Source organism: Lotus japonicus, chromosome 1, assembly GCF_012489685.1.
Source record: "Lotus japonicus ecotype B-129 chromosome 1, LjGifu_v1.2".
NCBI classification, from domain to species: Eukaryota; Viridiplantae; Streptophyta; class Magnoliopsida; order Fabales; family Fabaceae; genus Lotus; species Lotus japonicus.
In genome coordinates, this window is record NC_080041.1 from 113,231,480 (window position 1) to 113,250,117 (window position 18,638).

The following is an 18,638-nucleotide window of genomic DNA, read 5'->3' on the forward strand; positions in this document are numbered from 1 at the left end:
TTTTGTTCTAGTGTTACGCAAGAGGAGAAAACATTCTTTGGTTCCTATTATTAGTTTCTGCAATGCATATTGTTCTTAAAGCAACTATGATATTTAATCAAATAATTCAATGAGATGGATTGTCTTTCACTTCTTTTGCATTCTCTATTTATGTGATGAAGGGTAATGGGTTTAGAAAGGATTAGTAAGGATAAAAAATATATATATAATAGAAAGAGAGAAATACTCTTTCAACTTCTATTATCAAACATTGTTATTTTTCAAGGAAGGTAATGAAGTTTAACAAACTTACCAACTAGAGAAGAATCGGGTTTTCTCTACTAGGAAGGGTGAGATTGTCCTGAAAATCTGTATTGCATCACATTCCAAACCCAAAGTTTATTCCTTCAGAACTAGAAAAACTCTCACCTTCGGCTCACCTCAAGTACCCAAGTTCACCATCAATAAACTTCCTCACTGTATTCCCTCAACCACAAAAAACATAGACCTTATAACAAAGACATCAGAAGTTAACCCCCAAATGTCAAATTTAAATTCAATCACATGCAGGAGAAGTTGGGGAGGTAAACTCACTATTAGTTGATATTCCAAAATAACCCTTCCTTTAGTTAAAATTTAACACAATTTCCTTTGTGATATGGCAGCAAAATAGTATTAATATTGAAACAATGATGTGATCACAATTCCAAATTTCCAATAACAACTATAATGGCTGATACATAGACAAGAATTATAGGATAGACAATAAATTGAATAATGTTAAACCATTTTCCAGACATAAGTTAACAATCTTCCCAGCCATTTTAATGGCAAGCCAAAGTTATAAGCATTATAACTTTATAATTTATATGATAGTTTCCAAGTATAATAGTAATAGGGAAGCCATATACTGGTTTTCTTTTTAAACACTCTTCCATGTGATATTTACTTATTTAGTGCATAAGCATGCAAGAGAAGCAAATCTTACATATCCGGTCCATCTTATAGGAAGTCAGCATTAACATTGTAGTCCTCTTTTGCAAATGTATCATAGTAGGGATTATTTCCTTTTAGAATACATCATTTCTTTACTTTCTTCTAAAAAACATGCATAGAATACAATTAGACAAAATGCAGGAGATATTGAAATTTATAAGTTTAATAGCATTTGTATACATATCTTAGTTTGCATTCTTAGTCTACTGTGACTACTAATTGGTTATTTATGGCCCTTTATTTTTATGTTGTGGGTTATAATTTTTTGGGAGCTATAGTGCTTACTGTTTGATGCTATAATTTGACAATATTAGATGCCAAGACAAATTATGGCAGTTCACAAATTGGTGAGCTTGTGTATTTTTCAAAATCATTCAAACTTTCTTTGCTAATTCTACATTTAAATTAATAATGGATACAATGAGATTGGTGAAGAATACTATGAAGCACTAAGACGGTGATTGATTCATGAACCATCAAGAGCGAGAATGAGAACAAGAACCAGGAGTTAGAAGCTCTATTCGTGATGTTTTGATGCTGGCTGGAACATTGGCTAGGCGCGGAGACAGTCGATGATGGACGTGATGTGGTGGTGTTGGGGTTCCGATGATGGTCGTGTTGTGGTGGTGATGGGTTTTCCTTCGCCATATCTCTCTCTCGCGATCTCATTTCCATTGTTAAAGTTTCAATTTTTCTGATTCTAATTTGGGTTTGGGTGGTTATTTGTAAATTGGGGTTGGCTTTTCTGCTTTATTAGCATTGTAGAGTTTTGGGTTTTGTGGGATATATTGGTGAGTTTGTGGGTTGTAGATTTCTTGGTTTTATGGGTGAATTGATGGTTTGGGATTGGTGTTATGGATGTAGGGAGTTACAAATTTTGGGTAGTGGTGATTTTTCTAGGTGAATTGGGGGACTTGGGTGTTCGTTCTATGAAGCTGATGACAAACAACTCTACAAAATTCATTGGGCTCAAAGGTTATGGCTTGCCAATTTCTCACAGAGCCCCAATGTTATCACTAACTACAAAAGAAAACAAGAAGTACTTGGGGACCAAACGTGTGAAAATGGGTCATGACTGTAGCGTTGAATTTAACAAGAAGTTGAACAACAATGATGACAGTGTTAATGGGCAAGCTAGTGGTGATGATGACTCTGATGCTGCTGCTAGCATATAAATCTGTTTCTTTTCTACCACATGCAAACATAAATCATGAAAAACCCAAAAAAGTTCATCTTCATGAATGTTCTTCATCTTCATGAGTGTTTTTCATCCTTTCTCATTCAAACCAGGAAAATCAACCTCCAATCTCAAACAAAACACAAAACCATGTAAACTCAACCTTCAACCGAAAATATGACATGAATTGTTTGCATATGGTAGAAAAGAAACAGATTTATATGCTAGCAGCAGCATTAGAGTCACCATCACCACTAGCTTCCCAAGTAACACTGTCATCATTGTTGTTCAACTTGTTGAATTCAACGTTATAGTCATGACCCATTTTCACACGCTTGGTCTCCAAGTACTTCTTGTTTTCTTTTGTAATCTGTGATAACACCGGAACCCTGCCAGAAATTGACAAGCCATGACCTTTAAGCCCAATGAATTTTGCAAGGTTGTTTGTCATCAACTTCATAGAACGAACACCCAAGTCCCTCAATTCACCTAGAAAAATCACCACTGCCTGAAATTTGTAACCTCCTTACATCCAGAACACCAACCCTAAACCATCAATTCACCCAGAAAACCAAGCAATCTCCTACCCACAAACCCACCAATAGATCCCACAAAACCCAAAATTGTACAACGCTAAAAAGGCAGAATAATCAACCCCAATTTACAGACAACTCTAACCCAACTCAGAATTATAAAAATTGAAACTTTAACATTGGAAAGGAGACCGAGAGAGATATGGAGAAGGAAAACCTAGCACCACCACATCACGACCATCATCGACTGTGTCGCTGCGCCTAGAGCTGCCAATGTTCCAGCCAACATCTAAACGCCACGATAGAGATTCAAACTCCTAGTTCTTGTTCTCGTTCTCGCTCTTGACAGTTCATGAATCAATCACTGTCTCCCTCTCTTCAAGAAGACAAGAACTTCATAGACTCAGATCCATATCTACTCATCAATCCCATTCACTCTCTCATGTTTAGTCTTCAGATCTGAAGGAAGCATCTCGTTCACTTCCTCTAGAATTTATTTGGGGATTTTGTTCCGGAGTATATTGGGGTTTTCCCGCAAGAAGATGATAGTGAAGAAGAATTGGAAGAGGAAGATGAAGAGGTTATGGTGTTGGTCGCGGCGAGACCAGCCTGGATAGACATGGAGAATGGGAGCTTCAGGAGGAGGGAGGAAGATGGAGTAGTGATTGATGTGAAAGCTTGGATGAAATGAGGGGAAAATTTGATGGAAGAAGAGGATTTTGTAATTGTCTCATAAATTTGGGAATATTTTATGGAAGGAGAGGATTTTGTAATTTTTTGATATTGGAGAAAGAAAAAAAATCTGGAAAATAAATTTTTTATTAATTCTAAAATCACGTCATTCATTTCTTATTAATAGTCACTCTTTTCTTTTTAATTTTTATTTTTGTAATTAATATTTTTTTATTTAATTTAATTATTAAATATATTTGTGGAATTAAAATTTAATTAAAAATAATGTGGATAAAGTCACGTCATCATTCACCTGCCACTTAGCAGTCTCGTTGGAGCTTTACCATTCGGCGAGGACCAAATCCAAACTAGATGCAATCGGAGGGATATGGATCAAATGTTTTTCGGGGTTGGACCAAAATCAAAAGTCGTTACAAATAGAGGGACTAATATGACCATTACTCCCAAAATATTTTTCAACGTGTTTGGTTTGTTATAAGAAGCTTGAGGACTCGTTTGGTACACCGTATTAGGCATGATTGTATAAGCTTATACAATACATTATGGGCTTATCCAACATTGTATTGTATAAGCTTATATATCAATCTCCTCTTATACATCAAAATGATGGATTATTTAATCCACCCTATAGATGATGGATAAGGCATGATAAGATTTCAATGTATAAACTACTTCAATATATTTAATCAACCGTCACCACAACCACCCTCCACCACCACCACCACCACCGTCATCGCCGCCGCCACCACAACCACCTCCATCACAACCACCTCCACCACCACCGCCTCCACCACTACCACCACCACCACCGTCATTGTCGCCACCGCCGTCGCCGGCACTACCACCACCCCTGTTGATGTGACTACAACCACCCTCCACCACCACCGTCGCTGCCACTACTACCACCACAACCACCCTCCGCCACCACTACCACCACCACCACCATCACTACTGCCACCACCGTCGTCGGCACCACCACCACCACAACCACCCTCCACCACCACCACCGTCGCCACCACCACCACCACAACCACCCTCCACCACCGCCGCTGCACCACTACCACCACCACCACCGTCACTACCGCCACCATCGTCGTTTGCACCACCACCACCACCACCACAACCACCCTCCACCACCACCACCACCGCATCCACCATCACCGTCGCCGCCACCACAACCACCTTCCACCACCACCGCCTCCACCACTACCGCCGCCACTGTCGCCGCCACCACCGTCGTCGCCACCACCACCACGCTCTAGTCATCGCTATCGCCACTACCATCACCCTCCACCATCACTGCCGCCACTACTGCCACCACTACCACCACCGTTGCCGTCACCACCACCACTGTCGTCGCTGCCACCACCATGCTCCACCACTGCCACCATCGTTGATACCTTCATACCACCACTGTCGCCGCCCCCACCCTCTACAACCACCGCCACCATCCACCACTGCCATCACTGCCACTACTGCCGCCACCACCACTGCCACCATCATGACCTTTCAATACCACCATTACCACATTACCAGTGTTGCCACCAAATTATATAGTGTATGACAAAACGTTGTATAGTATTAAAATTTTATCAGACTTTATTCTATCAAGCCTAATACAATCAGGCCTTGTACTATCAGACCTTATACTATACATCGTACCAAACGTGCCATGAATATATGATCTTCAAGATGAGTGCTTGCTTCACTATCTTCTTTAGCTTCGATCTGATTCAAGTTTTCTTCAGCTTATGTTCTTCCTTTGGTATAAGCTTCTTCTGGAAGTGCTCCTTCATTTGATCTTTATCCCAGCACATGTAGCTTTTTTTAGTGTGGGCTTCAGGATGTGATCTTTGTAGTTTGAAGTCTTCAGTGCTTGATTGGTTTAAGAACTTTAATAGCTTGGTGCATGTATTTGGTGTTCGCACATAGTTGGAATTCAGCTTGATTCCAACGGAACATCCTTGTTGAATCAGTTTTTTCCATTTGAATGCTTGCTCTTAAAGGTCTTCATTGAGCTGCTCAGCATCAGGGCCGGCCCTGGGTCTGTACAAGCAGGCCCACAGCCCAGGGCCTCAAAAAAGAAGGGGCCCAAAAAAAAATTCATTAAACGTTCATAATAAACAAAACGCTAAAATATTAAAGTAAGAGATGTCAATCTTGTTGGCAACATTAAGGCTGGTTAGAACCTCTCCTCCTTGGAAGCCCAGGTTCGAATCCGACTTTTTCTACATTTTGTATGATGTTTTTAAAATTTTATATTTTAAATATTTAGTGACAGAATTTGTGACGGAAACTTTCATCACAAAAATAGCGATGAATTATCAACTGCTGAATTTCTTAAATAAATAAGTGTAACATATTTTTGAAGTTGTTGATGCTATTTACAATTTAAATAGATAATGTTCTTTTAAAAAAATCATTAGGGGTCAATTTTTATTATTTGCCCAGGGCCTCTAAAATGTCGGGACCGGCCCTGCTCAGCATCATCTTTGCTAGTTTCCATTACCAAGGCATAAGATCCCCAAATTCTTATCTTCTGATGATGCTTTTGGTTGATGATCCTTTCTTCACCGATTTCATGCATAATAGTTCAAAAAAAAAAACTACTATAAAATCTTTTTAATTACTTGATTATTAAGCATCAAAACTTAGAGAGTGATCCTTTAGGATCCAACATTCGTTGATTATTTACTTAGGGTTAAATAAATTTTTTTGTTTATAGTATGATACTATACTAATTTTGTTTTTGAACATGATACTATACTAAATTTGATATTTAAGAAAACTTATGCATCAAAAAATTATCATGAGGCTTAGTACTTAATTCCTTTCATGTACTTATATTCACATCGAGGATAAGTGAGTTGAAATTTCTATATTTTATCTATTAATTTATTTCGAACCCACTTATCTCCATGTGATTGGATGATGTGTTATTTAACCCAAGCTTTCTCATAGGTTATTTAGACAACCCCTTTAACAAAATTTCTATATTTTGTCATATTTTTTTTAGTAATGCTTTGTCAAACGTATATGGGTTCGTCCATGCCCGTCAAGAATCGATCTCTGGACCTCCCGCTACCCAACTCATATGTCCCCAGATTCTACCACTTGAGCTATCATACTTGAACTTCTTATATTTCTAGGTGCGAATAGGGATGGCAATTTTGCCCAAACCCATGGGTACCCGCCCGAACCCGATCCGATTTGACGGGCAAAATCCGAGTTGACTGGATTTGGGTTTGGGTTTGAGTTTTGCCCGTTACCGTAGCCATTTATGGTTTGGATTTGGTATTAGTTAAATCCGTGCCCATACCCGCCCAAACCCAAACCCAAAGATACCTGAAACATAAAATTACAAAAAAACCTTCATACATATATATATATATATATATATTTATAAACTTTGTTCTTAGTGTTTGATGATTAATTGTACTTTTGTATGTTTGAGAAAGTAAACTTTAAACTATTGTTGTCTCACTTTAGTGATGGATGAGGATGATGAATAGTATTTTTTTTTCTTTATATGAAATTCACTTTTTTTTTTATATAAAAGTAAGTTCTTGATTGAGTTGCTACGTAACTAATGGGTTTGGGTTTGAGTTTCGGGTAAATCCGAAACCCAATGGATTTGAGCATGGATTTCATTTTATCGCCCATAAGGGTTTGTGTTTGGGTTTGGGTTTGGGTTTTGAGATTTGGATTTGGGTTTGGTAATTGTAAAACCCGTGCCCGATCCTACCCGTTGCCATCCCTAGGTGCGAATAAAACTTCACCGCGATATAGTCAGTTTTTTTTTTTTTTGGTCAATCGCGATATAGTCAGTTAAATTACCATAAAATGTATCTTTCCGATCAAAAAAAAAATTACCATAAAAAAGTAGGGCCGATGGGTTTGTTGGAAAGTTTGGGCCCAATACTGTGAAACAAGGCCGGGTCCGTTTTATGAAATAGCGTTTGATATATAGCGCAGTTAGGGTTTTGTGATAGAATCACAGGTAGGGGGCGACACAGAGAGTGTGTGTGAGAGAGAGAGAGATCAACGCTCCACCAAGATGGGTATGGTTCACCTTCACTGTTACTCTGCGATCGCAGTTAGGGTATGTGGTAGTTGAATTTTCTCTCTAATGGGTTTTGCTTTTGTTCTTGTACAGGTATTTCTAGGGATTCCATGCACAAGAGACGTGCCACTGGTGGCAAGAAGAAGAGCTGGAGGAAGAAGAGAAAGTAAGCCTATTTTCTTAAACTCCATTTTGAATTTCATGCATTTCTTAAACTTGTTTGATTTTCATGCTGAATCAGATGTTTATGTTTATTTGGTAGTCATTTTTATTGATTTTTTGATGGTTGTAAACTCAGGATGCTCTAAAATGAGCCTGTGTTTATGTAAAAATGGTATTGATTGTAATCTGCTATGTAGAGTCATTGTTGGTTTTTTTTTAAAATGGATCTTTATCTGCCAGCTACTATGTGAGATCTAGCTTTAGACATTTTTGAAATTTAGAGTTCACTGGGAAAATGGAGAATTCAAATGGTTAATGAATTAAAAATTCATATTAATCATACCAATCCAAAATCTGTTTAATGTTCAGATTTGAATGTGTTTGCTTCGTAGTTTGAATTTGAATGAAGTATCGTCTATGTCAGGAAAATTTGAATTACTGAATGTAAATAAACTGATCCGCAAAGGGTTAATAATGAAATAGCTAGCTATCCATTTCTCCCTGCAAATGAACTAGTGAACTAATTGGTTATCTCTTCTTATGAGTTGTAACCATAGTTACGAATCTGAATAGCGGTGCGAAGTGGTTGATCCCCAAAATGCTAGTCATTTAGCACATAGCTGGATAATTGCTATTTTGAAAATTTGTTTTCAGTTTATATAATTTGTGTCATAAATTTAAATGCTTAATTGTCAGACAAAATTGTACAAAATTCATGTCATAATACATGGCAAGGCTGTCAAACTTGAGAGTTTAGGTAAACTCTACAATCATACAGAAATGACCCAATCATACGTTTTAACTTGAAATTTGAGACTATTGAATAAACAATGGAGTTTTGAGACCTGTCTCGTCTGACATCCCTAAATTACACCAATAAATGGCCCCTCCAATGTTAACATTTGAGGTTCTTTTTGGAGTTTCCAATTTTTATTTATGGCCCTGTAGCATGTGAAAATATGAAATACCTGTTTATCTGCTGCTATGGCAGCTGAGACAGCTGTGAAGCTGGATGGGTGCAATGGATGCCCGTGATGGTCTTTTAGGGCCACTATCACACACTTGACAACTATGGTTGTAACTTGTTATTCTTTGCTGCTGAATGTGGCTAGGATTTTTATTTGTTTACACCGGTTATTGCAGATCGATTTTAGTGTGATTGTTTGATTATTTATTCATTGATGTATGTAATGTTTTGGCTTTCTGTTTTAGTGTGATGCCGCGGTACTCTATCATTCTAAGTTGTTTGTCCTGTATATATATAGGTATGAGCTCGGTCGCCAGGCAGCAAACACCAAGTTGTCAAGCAACAAGACTATTAGGAGGATTCGTGTTAGAGGTGGCAACGTGAAGTGGAGGGCACTGAGATTGGATACTGGAAACTTTTCATGGGGTAGTGAAACAGTAACTCGCAAGACGCGTCTATTAGATGTGGTTTACAATGCCTCAAACAATGAGCTTGTGCGAACCCAAACCCTGGTCAAAAGTGCTATTGTTCAGGTTGATGCTGCTCCGTTCAAACAGTGGTACCTTCAGCACTATGGGGTTGATATTGGCAGAAAGAAGAAAACAACATCCAAGAAGGACTCTACAGAGGTGATGCTTTGGGAAATTTTCTCCATTTTCCATTTTTTTCCTTGATATATCTCTATGCTTTTGTATATTTCTTAAATAATATCTTATTGAATTAATAATGAGCATAAGAAATGTTGAAATTGAACGCAATCTCTGGCATATCAGTTTCTGTTACATTATATGTTTCTGAGCAATATGTTAAATAAAGTTGATTGTTTTGTTATTTTTTACATTCAAAACTGACTTGTTCTTAGAGTCCTATATACTTGCTGGGTCAAATCTTTAATATGTAATGTGCAATGCATATTCCTATTCAATGTTTTTAATAAATAATCAATATTTATCCCCTATAAATGGTACTGGTGAATCATTTTGTGGATTGTGCTCTTTCCTATTAGTAGTTGAGTCTTGTCTCAAAGCTGATGTTCATTGCCTGATCTTTTTACCTGAACCTTTCAGGAGGGTGAAGCTGCTGCTGAAGACGGAAAGAAAAGTAACCATGTGCAGAGGAAGCTTGAGAATCGCCAGAAAGATCGTACTCTTGATGCCCACATCGAAGAGCAATTTAGTGGTGGCCGATTGCTGGCATGTATTTCTTCTCGCCCGGGTCAATGTGGCAGGGCTGATGGGTATGCTTCAACTGTTTGTGGCAGAATGTTTTGGAGCTGGGTGGGACTATTTGTTTATTTTTGTTGCTTAACCCTTTTTTCCTCCTGATTTGTGTAGGTACATACTAGAAGGTAAGGAACTGGAATTTTACATGAAGAAACTTCAGAAGAAGAAGGGAAAGGGTGCTGCAGCCTAATTTTGTGTTTTCCAAATTTCTTCTTGTCTTTGAGTTGGTTTTGTTGAAATTGGTACTGTTCAAGATGATGTTGTAGGATATTGTTAGTGTGAACGTTTGACTAGTTTTATGCTAATGTCATCTGAATTTTGATTTTGGCCTTTTACATGATGCTGATATTCTACATATTTTCTCTATTCAACATATTCCATGCAAGTAACCCTTATTAGCTCTATTAGCTCTCGGATTTGAGGGTAATTGATAATCCAAAATCCGGTGAAAATTTCAAAATATTTAGGCTATTCCAGAGAATTTCAAATCTTCACATTCCATCATACCCATGGTTGATGTTACCTCAAATAAGTAAACTGTAGTTTAATATATAAAATTTAATTGATCAATATATACTTGTTTTTTCACTTGAAGTTCATTTTAGAGCCTTTTTACATTATAAATACTAGTATCATAATTGTAAAAAGGCTATTTGGTACATTTGGGTTGCCCTTTATGCATACATTTTTAGGTTGGGTTGGTCAAATCAGTTGTGTGATGTTAGCCCTTTATGCATACATTTCATAGTTACGGGAGTGATGTAAGTGCAAGGCTATTTGGTACATTTGGGTTGCCCTTTATGCATACATTTCATAGTTGCGGTTAATTTTGAAAACTGTAAACAATATTTTCAATAATAATTTGGGAACAATTCATGAAGCCATCTTAAATTGCCATTTTGCAAATGGGCTCTTTAACTTTAATTTCATCTTTGTTAATCCTTAAACTTTAAATTTTAAGTCATTTTGTTAACAAAAGTTAACTCACAAGCAGTTAGTAAATCATCATCTTTGATCCTTATTAAGGGCTAGTTTGCCATTTTTTTTTAATTTAAAAATAATCACTTTTTTTTTTAAATAATCACTTATGCATATATTCAGGTGTTTGTGATTGTTTTGAGAAAATATATTTTAATTAAAAAGCAGAAAATTAATTATTTTCTTAAGCTATTTATTGTAACTTCTTAAATAATCAATTCTGGTATAGGGGAGAGAAAATTAACACAAATTTCATGGTAACAGTACTTCAATTCAAATTTGCAGTTTTATCTAAATTAACCTGTTGCTAAGGGCTCGTTTGGCATGTCGTATTACACATGATATTATAAGCTTATACAATACATTATGAGTTTATCCATTGTTTGGTGAGACATTGTATTGTATAAGTTTATCCATCAAAGTCCCCTTATACGTTAAAATGACGTATTATTTAATCCATCATGTGAGTGATGGTGATGGATAAGGCATGATAAAGTTGTGACGTATAAGTCACCATCACCACCACCCTCCATTGCTGCCAACTTACACCACCATTGGCACCACCACCGCCACCGGTGTTGCCGCCACCACCCGATCACCGCCGCCGCCGCCACCACCGCCCTACCGTCACCACTGGGGTTGCCGCCACCACCACCACCACCGACACCACAACCACCACCCTATCGCCACCACCACCACTCTATTGCCACCACCGCCACCACCGACACCACAACCACCACCCTTTCGCCACCACCACCACCATTGCCTCTACTCCACCGTCGCCGCCACCCTACTACAGCTGCCACCGCCTTACCACCACCACCCTATCGTCGCCAACACCACAACCACCATCGCTACCAGCCGATCACCACCACCGCCGCCGCCACCACCGGTGTTGCCGCCACCGTAACCACCACCACCCTATCACCACCACCACCATAATCGTCGCCACCACTCTATTGCCACCACCCTATCGCCACCACCACCACCATTGCCTCCACCCTCCACCGTAGCCGCCACCCTACCGCAGCCGCCACCGCCTTACCACCACCACCACCACCCTATCATCGCCACCACCACAACCACCATCGCTGCCACCACCACCACCAACCTATCTCCACTGTCACCACCACCGCCACCAACACCAACCTACCACCATTGCCACCACCACCATCAACCTACCACCACTTCCATCACCACCGCCACCACTGTTATAATCACCTCCATATTTGATTTTTATTATATATCATTATTCAATACTTCACTAAACATAAAATTGCATTAATTTAAACGATATGGTAAATTATACAGAGTATGGCCAAACGCTGGATAGTATAAGAAAGTTATCAGGGCTTATACTATCAGGCCTAATATTATCAGGTCTTATACTATCAGGCATTATAATATACGTCGCACCAAACGGGCCCTAAGCGTTCTTCATCATGTTGTGTTCTTAAATTACGTTCTTCAGTACCTCTTCAATATTCTGCGTTTTATCTAGCTTTCATCTCTTGGGTAATTTTTTATCACTCTTGTTGCCATCTCTGAACTATTTTTTACATTTGCCTATTCATTTTTTACATTTACACTGTTCACAATCCATGAATATCCATGGATATTCCAAAATCTGCTAAAAATTCACTTAATAGATATCCATGTGGGTATGGAGCAGGTACGAATACAGATTTTTACCTGCGGAGTGGGTGATGGATATATACTATTCATGCCCACCCGTACCCATTGACATCCCTAGCTGCGAGCCAACCACCATTCGTACAAGGTCGAGAAAGAGTAGAGAGGAAAGTTTTAGAGAATATTAAATAATTAATAATGAAAATAGTTTGATTTTATTGTTTTCTTTACATAACAATGATTTTTTAATTTATTATAATTTTTTTCTTTTTTGACAATTTTTATTAAACTTAAATTAAATTTTATACTCTTATGACTTTTTATACATAATCATTGGCTTGTAGTAGTAATACTTTTTTAATGTTAGACACACTACTTCAAGTATAATTAAGGTGTAACTCATGCTTAGCAAGCCCAAAGGGATATCTGGAAATAACAAGTCTTAGAAACCCTCGCCATCAAGGAGTCTTCAAATCTCAACAATCTCCATCATTGAGGCAGGTTGTGAAAAACATTTAAAAATACGAAAACGAAGCCCACCAAAAGCCTTGAATTGAGATAATTTATCCCACTTCAGCCAATTCAATTTTCTCTTAGAAACATCACCTCCTAGAACTTGGTTAATCATACTCTTAATATCTAAACAGATGAAAGCTGGGATAGAAAAAAACTCATAATATAAGCGGCCATTTACTATCTATTATTTGATTTACTAATCCTTTATATTGGGAATAGCTTAAGCTATAACATAATAAGCACCTTCATCATTGTTTTAGATCAAGCTCTCACCTTCCATCTTTTATGTTTCTTCCAATTCATTAGTCACTCACATTTACCTTGTATCCAAGATATTAACACAAATAAAGAGAAACACAGCAAATATTATTGAGGAAAAGTAGGAAATTATTAAATTATGTAAATTCACGTTATTCAATATATTAATATATCATCTAAACATAGATTAAATTTTATAATAGTACATACAATTTAATTTGCATTTAGATTGGAGAGGTTTGACTCTTTAAATAGGCTCACCCGATTAGACTCAGATTAGTATATTTATGACTTCCGAATATATATTAGACCAAAAGTTTAACATAATTAAAGCCTCAATCTAATAATTTCATACATTATTTGTTTTGTGTCATTAATAATTGTTCACATTCTGAACAAAATATATACGAATCGATCCCTGACACGTCTCAATATGATTAGGCGTTGGTAGTTTTTGGAGACAGGGCTGTCAGATTATCACTTTCCATTCCCATTTGTTAATGATACTTTTTCTTTTCTTAAAATAAACTTTCCATTATACAATAATAAACAAGTCTGGTAATATATTATTATGTGCAAGTGTTCTGTATACAGCACCACATTCAAAGCATCTTTCCATTTATTAAATCACAGAAACCTGCAAACCAATTATAGACCCAGTAATATTAAAATGGTAAGACAGGAACCCCAGAAATCTTTAGTTAAACCTTATAAACTGGATTTTTGCTAACAACCCTTCAGAAAAATATTAGTCTAATATCTCAAAGAGTATCTTTTCCAAACCTGAAGTCCACTACAAGCCCCTTTTCATATTCACAAAAAGAATAATAAAAGTTGTGAAATTATAAAGCTCAATCATTCATTGGGGGCCTAGTCAGAAGTTCAACACTGTGCCAACCTGGGATTCCTTTAATTTAATGCTCTATATTAGTGATAAACTTTTGTTTTTCTTTGAAAGGAGAGTGGTTTTATCATCAAGCGCGGAGATTAATTGTTGTTGTATTATTCTAGTTTAAGCAGAGATTTCATGCTCAAGTCTTATGGATGTAGTTGTGTTAAATATTTAATAGTGAGAGACTGAGAGTTTTAATGCTAGTAGTATTATACCTGGTTCAACATGATAATGAAAGTTAAATGTGGTTAAAAAAATAAGGAGTGGTTGTAACTTCTAACCTCTCTAACCTCTAATCCCTTTCGATTTTTCTATTTCATACAGTTAAAGGAAAAATAGGGACAGAAGCTTCTGCTGTTGGTGATCCTAAGAGAGTTACAGGGAAAAAATACCAAGAAAATGCCAGAAATTGTGGTTGAGCATAGCTTAAGTTAACCAAATGTCCTAATCATTCAAATTAGAAATTTGTGATTAGAAAAGACCCCACTAATACAGCTGGTTACCAACACAAGTGAGAATCATATCCACCAGATTACGCGATTTAGCAGAAGGTTAAATTGACATGACCTTTAATGTGATTTTAATGAAGACCCACGAATTTTTTTATGAGTTGATGTGATGTATGAATTATATAAAGCACACAATAATAGTAAACTGTAAAAGTGAGGAGTGATAATGATAGCTGGTAGAAAAAAACTCCTTTAATTAGCACTATCTTACAATTTGGCGCAATAATAACAAGAATTTGCACCAAGAGAATAATACAGAATCGTTCCTAAAGATTTTACAGTGAAAAAAATTGAAAAGAACAACCCCAGATGATTAAAAATTATAATCATGGAAAGGGAAAGGGTAAGAAGAAAAAGAAAAGAAATGGGAATGGCTAACATAAAGACAAAAGAGGCTTCTATTAGACCTACTGAATAGTGACAATAATGGCTTAATAATTCATGGGGTTGTTCGAATTAAATCTCTTGTTGATGTGTACAACAGCAATCTTCCTATTCCTCTGGGCATCAATTCAGGCGTAATGAATGGTGATCAGAGCTTAATTTTCATAGGGCACTTGATTTGAGCCTGCATTGGACAAGAAAATAATATGAAGATCAATTTTTTGGGCCTGCGGAAAATGACAGGTCATTAACATATTTTCCAAAATGAACCCTCAAATTCGTCCCCGAAATATATAACGTGGAGCAGTTCGTCCTTAAAAGAAGGAAAACACTTTCAAAAGTCTCTATGAATGTGTCATTCGCCAATCTAGTTGGTCCATTTGTCACTTAAAAAATCTCTGGCCGTTAGTGGATGAAAAGTGACGGAGGGACCAACTTAACTAACCATTGTCACATTCATGGACTTATGAAGACATTTCTTTCTTTCAGGGACGATCCTACCCGACGCGGGATCTTTCAAAGATGAATTTGAAGGTTTACTCTATTTCAATTGCTTTATTGTTACCGTTGATACTCTGAAATCTTATTGGTGTTTTCCTATTTGCAGTTTGACCAAATCCCATTTGAACTATGGTGTGGAGGTCATCTTCAGAGAACGTTAGTGGAAACTGCATCGTCGGATAAGAAGAGTAAGAGAAAAGTGCATGAAACTGCAGAAAAAATGGACCCTTTTTATTCACTTTTTCTGAAGAGAAGCTAGAAGAAATTTATTACCTGAGAGCCACCTTCATTAATCCCATTTAGTGGAAGTAACTGCATGCCAAGGTTTTGGCACAGATCACCAGTATGTAATGGGTCCACTGAGGTGTGGGTCACAGTTCCATTAGGAAAGTTATTGTGGATTGCTGAGTTTTGCTGTGGCTGTTGCCCATAAAAGGCTTGTGCTGAGGAATCTAGTGGGAATAATGGTTGTGCCAAAGAATTATTTGATTGAAATATCTGAAATCACCATATAAGTCAACAAATCCCATATCAGAAAAAACCAATATTTTTTTCTAATAAAGCAAATCCATTGTCTAGAGCCCTGAAACTTACATCTTTTGAGATTAGACTTTCAGTGCTAAAATCCAGCCTGGTGTTAACAGAAGACAATTTCATAGATAGGAACTGCACATAGAAAGAAGCATACTTAATGAGCAAGAAATCTAAAACCTTGTGATCATCATTCTAAGGTTGAGATTTTTCAATTATTTCATCATTTATTATCTTAACATCAAAAAATAAAATGGTAATGGAAAGTTTAGATTTCTCCAGTAATTGAACAACTGCAAAAAGATTGTCATCCCACCTCAACTTGACGCTGCAATGACTGGACATAGTTTATAATTTCATCAAGCATAAGTGCTTTTCCAGTGACCTACAAGGAATAGTTCAAAAACCAAATTAGTAAGGAACACATTTAGTTAAAATAGCAAACAGACTAATCCAATTTTGACTTCTGATCTAGCTTATCAGCGCACCTTATTGCAACCTGGAACAAGATCTTGGAGCAGCTTCATCCTTTCACTGATTTTCTCCCTTCGAACCTATTACAAATACACAATGTCAAAAACGAAAGCGTGCACACGTTTGTTTGTTGTCATTGTCATTGGAAGTGATTCTTACTCTTTCTGCAAGACTATGGCTATCAGTAGCTTGACCTCTTCTTGCTCTCACATGAATGTAATCCTTTGGTGGCTCAGGAGGTTTTGAGCTACTCATGTTCTGTTTCTCATCACCTCCACTACTAGTACCCGCTTTGGAATCTTCCTCAGCCTTAACTGAGCCATTTTTTTCTTTTCCTTCATCCTCATTCGGCTTTCCGCGCTTAGCATTTTGGTCTTCGCTAGCTTCAGCATCCTGCAGTAAAAGAAGCTTTAGGATTCAGAAAATTGCCATATGAATTAAAGGTGAAAAACAAGACAATTTTTTATTTGAAAGGTTTAGATTCAGTTAAGGTCTGACTCTAATTTTAAGATGGTATCAGAGTCTATCATAAAACTATTATGGACCACGCGCAGATGTCTAATCATGCATATTCTTCCAAATTTCCAATCCTGGGCACGAGGGGCCGTGTCCAGAAGTACCGCATTGACCAGAGATATAACTAAATATGTCGTTATATACGATAAAGCGATCATTACCTCTGAGCTAACTTTTGTTATAGAGTTGGGTCTAATAACATGAATTCTAAGAAAAAGTCGTTACCATGGGAGGGTTGGTAGAGTTTGCAGTTTCTTTGGCTTTTCCTCTGGAAGAAGCTTTTCTTTTCCTGGAATTGACACAAGGGGAAGGTTTCTGCTCAGAGATTGTAGATTCCTCTTGAGAATTGGTCCCTTCCATTTGAGACCCAAGCAATTTCAACGATGGACTACTCGAGACTCTAGGTAGAAGCATCCCATTTTCCATCAATGAAGGAGACCTCTGACTCTGAGTCAACTCAGCATTGTTGTTCAGCCCCAATTGGCTACTCCTGCCATTGAAACTCCTACTTCCAATGCAAGAAAACTTGGCCGCCCGCGCCGCGAACCCGGGATCGCCTGAGAATTCCGCCACAGTGGAATTCAAGGCCATTGATTTGAGAAAACCCGGTGAGATCTCATCACCGCCACCACCAATGTTCCCCAATTTCCCAATGAGCTCCCTGATGGCGAAATTGTCACTGGACATGTTGGAATTGGAAGCTGCAGGAGAAGAAACCATTGAACTCATGGCGGAATCGAAGTGAAGAGCGTGATGATCCGTTGAATTCTCCCATGTTTGGGTGTTGTAGAAGCAATCTTGGTTCTGCTCAGATGATTGTGGTGGTGGTGGTGATTGCCAAGTGGGCATTGAAGGGTCAAAATGCAGTTGAGGTGGAACACCACCATTAGAGAAGAATTGATTTTCCATCAGTTAACAGATGAAGCAGATCAAGCTCAAGCTCAAGTTGAAGAATGGAAAAAATGGATGTGATGATGAAATTAAGTTGAAGAATGAAGGTGATGATGATGTTTGAGGGGTTAAATTGGTTGTGAAATTGGGTTACATTAGAAAAGAGGGGGAATTGGGTTTTGGGTGGTGGAATGGAATGATCAGTGAAATGGTTGAGAAGGTTGGGTTTGGTGTGAAATAAGCAAGAGAGAGAGAGGAGATAAACAGAGGGGAAGGGAAAGGGGAGTGAGAGGGTTGCTATGGGGGGCCTAAATAGAGATCCAACATCAAGTTCAATCATAATTCTCAATGTTTGACTTTTTGTTATTTTTGGTGTTGTTTATAATTCTAGCAGTAACACTGTTTCTTCTGTTGGATAGCAGTAACTTGATATTCTCTTTTCATGAGTACATATCACAATTTATTTTTTCTTTCATCTCTTTTCCACTTATTTTTTCTATTTAAATCTCTCTTCCATTCTTATCACATGTGTATTATATTTCTTTTATTTCTCATATTTCTTTTAGAATGTAATCAAAACATTATTCTTTTTGCATGATATTTTGTTCATACCTCATTTTTTTTAGTGAAAAAAGAGGTGGAGGAATGAAATAGATAACAAGAAAAAAGAGAAAAATATAAAATGTAATATGTGATATAATATAAAAAGATGAGAGAGTAGAAATAAAAATAAGTTGAAATGAAATGAATTTTCTTTGGAGTA

The 18,638-nt window shown here is 37.3% G+C and overlaps 2 protein-coding genes across 2 annotated transcripts; one reads left to right on the forward strand and one right to left on the reverse strand.

The window, feature by feature from the left end:
• The first annotated feature begins 7,304 nt into the window (after window positions 1-7,304).
• On the forward strand, window positions 7,305-10,128 carry LOC130729401 (40S ribosomal protein S8-like). The gene is made up of 5 exons (XM_057581155.1): window positions 7,305-7,439; window positions 7,535-7,607; window positions 8,869-9,199; window positions 9,638-9,807; window positions 9,905-10,128. The coding sequence occupies exons 1-5, from the start codon at window positions 7,436-7,438 to the stop codon at window positions 9,981-9,983; spliced, it is 657 nt and encodes a 218-aa protein (XP_057437138.1). The 5' UTR covers window positions 7,305-7,435; the 3' UTR covers window positions 9,984-10,128.
• Window positions 10,129-14,745: 4,617 nt separating this feature from the next.
• Window positions 14,746-18,167, reverse strand: LOC130729403 (transcription factor bHLH62-like). The gene is made up of 8 exons (XM_057581156.1): window positions 17,210-18,167; window positions 16,628-16,861; window positions 16,483-16,548; window positions 16,311-16,379; window positions 16,058-16,129; window positions 15,737-15,961; window positions 15,528-15,630; window positions 14,746-15,146 (listed from the first exon to the last, which is right to left on the reverse strand). The coding sequence occupies exons 1-8, from the start codon at window positions 17,891-17,893 to the stop codon at window positions 15,118-15,120; spliced, it is 1,482 nt and encodes a 493-aa protein (XP_057437139.1). The 5' UTR covers window positions 17,894-18,167; the 3' UTR covers window positions 14,746-15,117.
• Window positions 18,168-18,638: the final 471 nt, after the last annotated feature.

Excerpts from the sequence above, each read along its gene's own strand:
- LOC130729401 (XM_057581155.1), top strand. Across the intron at positions 7,608-8,868 it reads AGCTGGAGGAAGAAGAGAAA|GTATGAGCTCGGTCGCCAGG; the intron begins GTAAGCCTATTT and ends GTATATATATAG. Across the intron at positions 9,808-9,904 it reads CAATGTGGCAGGGCTGATGG|GTACATACTAGAAGGTAAGG; the intron begins GTATGCTTCAAC and ends TGATTTGTGTAG.
- LOC130729403 (XM_057581156.1), bottom strand. The coding sequence starts at position 17,893 with ATGGAAAATCAATTCTTCTCTAATGGTGGTGTTCCACCTCAACTGCAT. Across the intron at positions 16,862-17,209 it reads ACTCTACCAACCCTCCCATG|GATGCTGAAGCTAGCGAAGA; the intron begins GTAACGACTTTT and ends CTTTTACTGCAG. Across the intron at positions 16,549-16,627 it reads GCCATAGTCTTGCAGAAAGA|GTTCGAAGGGAGAAAATCAG; the intron begins GTAAGAATCACT and ends TATTTGTAATAG.